Genomic DNA, 6,000 nt, shown 5'->3' on the forward strand with positions numbered 1-6,000 from the left:
AGAGTATTTGCTAAAATTTTCCATTGAAATATCCCAATTGATCACTCAACAGTCCATCTAGTACCATTGTGTTGACTTCATATACAATATCTCTGTGATGATTTATACCTCCAGATTAAACATTTCCAAAACAAAATATGTCAGTATCCTAAAACCTCTTTACTGTTCTGCTTTTTACTGCACATAAAATTGCAACCTCAGCATTTAAAAAAAAATGGTGTGGTTTACTGCTGGTCCATTTCCTTCAGCTGTTCTCAGTTTAAAAAAAGAGTTAAGAATTGTTCTCTCAAAGTTTCTTGTTTTCTACTAAAATTTTATATTTAATTTGTGCACCACATTGCACAAACAAAGCCATAGCCTGTACATTTTGAAACTGAATATAGCAGACAGGAAGTTCCTGTCCTATGCTCAAGCTTCTTTGAAATACCCAACTAATTCAGAAGTCTGTGTTTTGGATGCTTTATTTTTGAAGTGTATAATTTTCTGTGCTTTTTGTGCTGCCCAGATCACCCAAATTTCAGTCCCCATTTATTACCAGGAATTTTAAGTACTTTGGAACTTGACTTGAAAATGCTGAAGTCTGTACGTCAAACTGAAATTACCGAAGTGTTAGAAATCCAGAACCTGTGAATAAGTACCTAAAGAATTCAAAAATGATAGAGCAACTACATTATCAAAACTCCTAGTGCCTATGAAATAGGATACAAATCTCCAAGTTTGGTTACCTTAGAAAGTTTGACGTCTGCTCCCTTATCCCTCAAAAAAGGAACTGAACACCTAGTATATTCATAAGAACTCTGTTTGTGATCTTGAAAGATGCTTAAATGCAGCTGTTGAAGCCACTTGATGTCTGGCACTCCACTCTGAAATGATTGAACTATATTTCTTAAACCTCTTAATTAGAATAAACTGATGACAGAAACTAAAACTGAAAGTTAATGTACTGAGTTTTAGTTTGTTTTTTCATGTACAGAATGAGCAAAGGGAAGTTATTGATAAATTCCGAGGTGGAAATTTGAACTTACTTATTGCTACTACTGTAGCTGAGGAAGGCCTAGACATCAAAGAATGTAACATTGTTATTCGCTACGGCCTCGTCACCAATGAAATTGCTATGGTGCAGGTATGAGTTTACAGATAACTTCTTTTTTTGAAGTGCTTTTCTGCTTGGAATATGCAAGTGGTAAATCATATACCTGGGGTTTGGAGATAACTTGGAAACACTTCCATGCTAAAAGAGAAAATGTTCTTGCAACAAGGTTCATTTCCAGTTGTTATCCTCAGTTTGTATGGAGTATAATATTTGCCTCCACGTGTAAAGGTATAACATCCATTTAAAGCTGTCTCTTAATAGAAAAGCTATGAAAATATGATCAGGAGACTGGTTGATGTAAAAGAAATTTATACCACCAACAGCAAAAGGAAGTAGTTGCATGTCAGAATACCATTTTTTCCATGTTCTCACTAAATTTGTGAACACAAATATTTATATATTTAATATTTAAGTGTATGTTTACTTTTTGGTGAAAAATAGTTTCTGCTTTGCAAAATGCTATGCTAATTACAAACCTCCTGAGTATTATTTTCACAGATATCTTTGATAATGCAGAAACAGTATGTGTTATTCACTGATTCTTTACCTGTCTGAGTGAAGTGGAAGAAAGTCCTCTGTGGGGACACTGCCTAAGGAACAGTACATGTCTTGCCTTACAAAACTAGGAAGACATGTTGTGTGGTGGTGGTGTGCTTTTTATGTTGCGTTCCTTGCAAAATTGCAGGCTCGTGGTCGAGCTCGAGCTGATGAGAGCACCTATGCACTTGTGGCTTCCAGTGGCTCAGGAGCTATTGAACGTGAAGATGTTAATATTTTCCGTGAGAAAATGATGTATAAAGCCATTCAGAATGTCCAGAAGATGCCCCAGGAAGAGTATTTAAAGAAGGTATTTACTGCAAGTCTGCACTTTCCCTTTAAAGAAGAGAAAGAAATACTTTCTATTTGAAATCTATTTAGGGGAGGAAAACTTAATATTAGTTACTACATATTGCCTTGAATTCTTTGCCAGTACTTGTTTTATAATTTATGTTTTCTGGGCCTTTAGAAAAGTATGCTTTTCCATTGGTAAAGGTGGAAACACGTAAGTCAGAAAAACAGACTAGAAGCCATATTGTTAATGAACTGGGTAAAATAACTGAAAAAGAAAACTGTTACTATTGTTCCACCAGAATATTACAGTGCTCTCACTGATGTTTCTAGATTCAGAATTTCCAGTGTCAAAGTATAGTGGAAAAAGAAATGAAGGCAACAAGACATCAGCACAAGACATACAAGAAAAATCCTTCACAAATAACATTCGTATGCAAAAATTGCCACAAGCTGGTATGTTCTGGGGAAGACATACGAGTTATTGAAAACATGCATCATGTCAGTGTGAAAAGAGATTTCCAGTGAGTGTTTATGAACTACTTCATCTCTTTCCAACAGAAACAGATTTTTCTTTTCAGCAGGGTTGCACAGGGCCTGTAACCCTCTAGGCCCTGTGAGGGAAAAAAAAGATTATTCCCATATTGTCAAGTCCTATGCTCTGTGGAGTTTAAAGTTAATGAGTTTGAAGGAAATGTTCATTCTTACCCCTGATTTCAAGGTTCTCCTGGTTTTGGTTGGGATAGCGTTAATTTTTTTCTTAGGTGGTGCAATGCGGTGTTTTGGATTTAGTATGAGAATAATGCTGACAATGCACTGCTGTTTTAGTTGTTACCAAGTAGTGCTTACTCTGAAGTCAAGGACTTCTCAGTTTCCCGTGCTCTGCCAGTGAGGAGGGGCACAAGAAGCCAGGAGGGAGCACAGCCTTACCTGAACTAACCAAAGGGGTATTACATGCCTTAGAGCATCTTGCTCAGCATATAAACTGGGGGAGTTGGCCAAAAGGGGCAGATCACTGCTTGGGGATGGGCTGGGTATTGGTCAGTGGGTAGTGAACAATTGTATTGTGCACCGCTTGCGTTTCTTAGGGTTTATTCCTGCTCTTTTTTCTTATAATAATTGACTTTATTTCAATTATTAAACTGTTCTTGTCTCAACCCGTAAGGTTTGCCTTTTTCCAACTCCCCTCCCCAGCCCACCCGGCACTGGTGGGGCAGTGAGCAAGGGCTGCATGGTACTTAGTTGCCAGCTGGGGTTAAACCACAACAGGTGAGCAGAGTTTGAAACTTTGGAAAACGATACAGGGTCTGTGGTAATATTAAGTAGGTCACTTATTATATAATATAGTATGTATTCCACAGTGTAACTAACCAAAGATGAGCACCAGTTAACCACACACTTACACCAGTAACAGGCCCACGATAAGTGTTTGACTATGACCCGTGACTCAAGCAACATATTGGCCACAAGCTGTGCATTGACAGTTGTATTTTTAGAGGATGTGCATACTGGTGACATACCTCTTTTAGTTCTTCCAGTGTTCTTGCTTCTTAGCTCCACTGCAAGAAATGCAGTCTAGTTTGGTAGACATTTGTGCTAAACTGTTTAACTTTTCCGTGCCATGATGGCAGGAGGTGACTTTTCTCTTACCACTTATAATGGACATTTAGAGTCCAAGAAAATGTTTTAATTCAACTTCAATTGCATTTGCATACTGTGGGAAATTTGTAATGGGTAGTGTACATTACAGATCACTCATGCTTAATTGTCTAACAGACATTATCCTACCAAGTTACTGCCTCTAAAGTTTTAGTTTCTTTGAGATATAACTGATCTTTTACAAAAAATTGTAGGTTTTCTGTCTTTGTGAAGAGTTAGGAGAAATTAGTACCCATATGTTGAAAAAAAATAAAGTTGAGCTGCAGCCCTAAACATAAAACTTTTACCAGGTTTTACCATGAAATTGTCTTGCCAGCTTAATGTTGCCCTTCAAAATACAGGGTAATAATTCTTAAAGTCTCTCTGCACAGGCTAGTAGTAACTAATTGATGTAAGAATGTGCTAGATCTATCCCTGATTATAACAGCCTGCTGCTCCTATTTGAAGGTGTTTAAGGATGGGTGCAGCTCCTGAAATGCTACGAAAGGAGGCATGGAAGACACCTGTATTTCACTATTACATAGAAGCATGAAAGGACCTTGCATTTTCTCCATCTCCTGAATGTTCACAGCAGTCACAGTTTATGACCTTTTACATTTCAGATCTGACTTCAGCAATTGTAGTCACTGTTTAAGTCTATATGTAGCAGCGTATCTGATGCACGCTGTCTGGCTGTTTTTCAGAAGTCTTTACCATACAAGAGAAAATAAGATGCTGCAAGATAAGAATGCTGATTACCAGACAAATGGAGAAGTTATATGTAAAGATAGTGGACAAGTGAGGGAAAACTTATTTTCATACTTTTATGGTGGTGGTGGTGTCTGTATTTATTTTTGCCTAGTGATCTTGTCTATTTTATCTGAAATGTAATTTTCATATACTTGTAGGCTTGGGGAAATATGATGGTTCACCAAGGTCTTGACCTGCCTTGTCTAAAGATTATAAATTTTGTGATTGTGTTTGAAGCTAAGACAAGAAAAGACATTTTTAAGAGATGGAGAGAGCTGCCCATTGAGTTCCCTGGTTTTGATTATGCAGCTCATTGTCCTTCAAGTAATGAAGATTAAGGACTTAAAATGAAAATTAAAAGCCTTTCATCAGCTTTTCTCTTCCTGCTGATTAGAAGCTCCTTTGTCCCATAAGAAGTGCTGCATCACATACTGTAAAAGCCCCTGGGCCTGAGGAAACTGTCTTGAAGAGGGAAGAGAAAAAAAAAAAACGGAAGGAGAAGGATGAAGTCACAGGGCTGCTGTTTGCACTCGGATTTGCTCTGGTACTCCATGGAACAAATTCCCATTTCTACTCACTACAGTCCATCAAGGGGTGACAACACTGTCAGAAGTGTGTTAGGTGACCTGTTGTCAAGCATAGACCATAGGACAGATATCTTGAGATGTGCCATGGTGGTCATTTTCTGTTTTTCTTCCTGCTATAACCCTTTTGGAGATAAAATGTTTCAAAAGAGAAGCTGTGTTAAAAGATTAGCTGGGTGTTATTTCTGCATCAGTGTTGCTTCATCAGCATTTTCATGACTGAGTTCTTCCCCTCTTATCTTTAGCCGTAAACTCATAGGTTTTGACAGACTAAAACTAAGTTTCTGTTAAAAGATATTTCAAAAAATCAAGCCCTTAACCTGACTTGAAATTATTTTACTGTCCAAGAAGCACAATGCCAAGTGACTTTGGGTGTTACTTTAATTGGATTGTTAAACTATAATGAGGTATGTACTTTTTTCAATAAATTACTATAATGATTAACTTTTGCCAACTGTGATACTATTTATTCTCTTTCACTGTAAGTATTTTGACAATAATACTACTACAGTTTCACCCTAGAAATTTAAAGGATAGTGGTATTCCAAATGTAAAAATAGCATAATGTATCTCCATATTTATTTCATTGACAGATTTCCCTTTCCCCCTATTTGCAAGTAAGATATTGGAGAGTGGAAAGAGGGTCTGTTTGTTGTTGTAACAGTCAGCTTTGCAAATTCAGGATAAAATGGTATGTTTACGAGCATGGACATGTAAATACTTCAGTAGCCCCAGGTAAAATTTCTAAGTTACAACATAGCTGAAAAGTATATCCCAGCAAAAAAGAATCTTATTATGGCTAGATTTGTAATCACTGTACATTTTTAAAAGGAATAATACTGTGTACGCTTTCTTAAAGTCAGATTTCATTTCATGTTTGCAACAGGACCAGATTTTGGGGGTGTGTGGGATTTTCTTTATATTTTTGGCTTTGTTTCGGGGGGGGTCTAATTTCTGACTGCAATTCAAAGAGCAGCACATTGCGGATATCACCAATTTGATACAGGCCATTTTGGGATTAGAGACTTATAAATGAATTACAACATTATGAAATGAAATAAATATGCATGCTGATGAGTTTTCACTCTAGCAGTCTTGTAGATTAGA

At 37.0% G+C, this 6,000-nt stretch overlaps 1 protein-coding gene across 1 annotated transcript in view; it reads left to right on the forward strand.

The window, feature by feature from the left end:
• The window catches only part of IFIH1 (interferon induced with helicase C domain 1), a 28,805-nt gene extending 23,463 nt beyond the window's left edge, over positions 1-5,342 (forward strand). The window contains 5 exon segments of the mRNA XM_062611044.1: positions 974-1,123; positions 1,779-1,940; positions 2,255-2,445; positions 4,264-4,357; positions 4,468-5,342. Coding sequence (XP_062467028.1) covers positions 974-1,123; positions 1,779-1,940; positions 2,255-2,445; positions 4,264-4,357; positions 4,468-4,647 — 777 coding nt within the window. The 3' untranslated portion in view covers positions 4,648-5,342.
• Positions 5,343-6,000: the final 658 nt, after the last annotated feature.

Source organism: Pezoporus occidentalis, unplaced genomic scaffold, assembly GCF_034315485.1.
Source record: "Pezoporus occidentalis ecotype Australia unplaced genomic scaffold, CSIRO_AGI_Poc_V1 ctg150, whole genome shotgun sequence".
Lineage (NCBI taxonomy): Eukaryota > Metazoa > Chordata > Aves > Psittaciformes > Psittacidae > Pezoporus > Pezoporus occidentalis.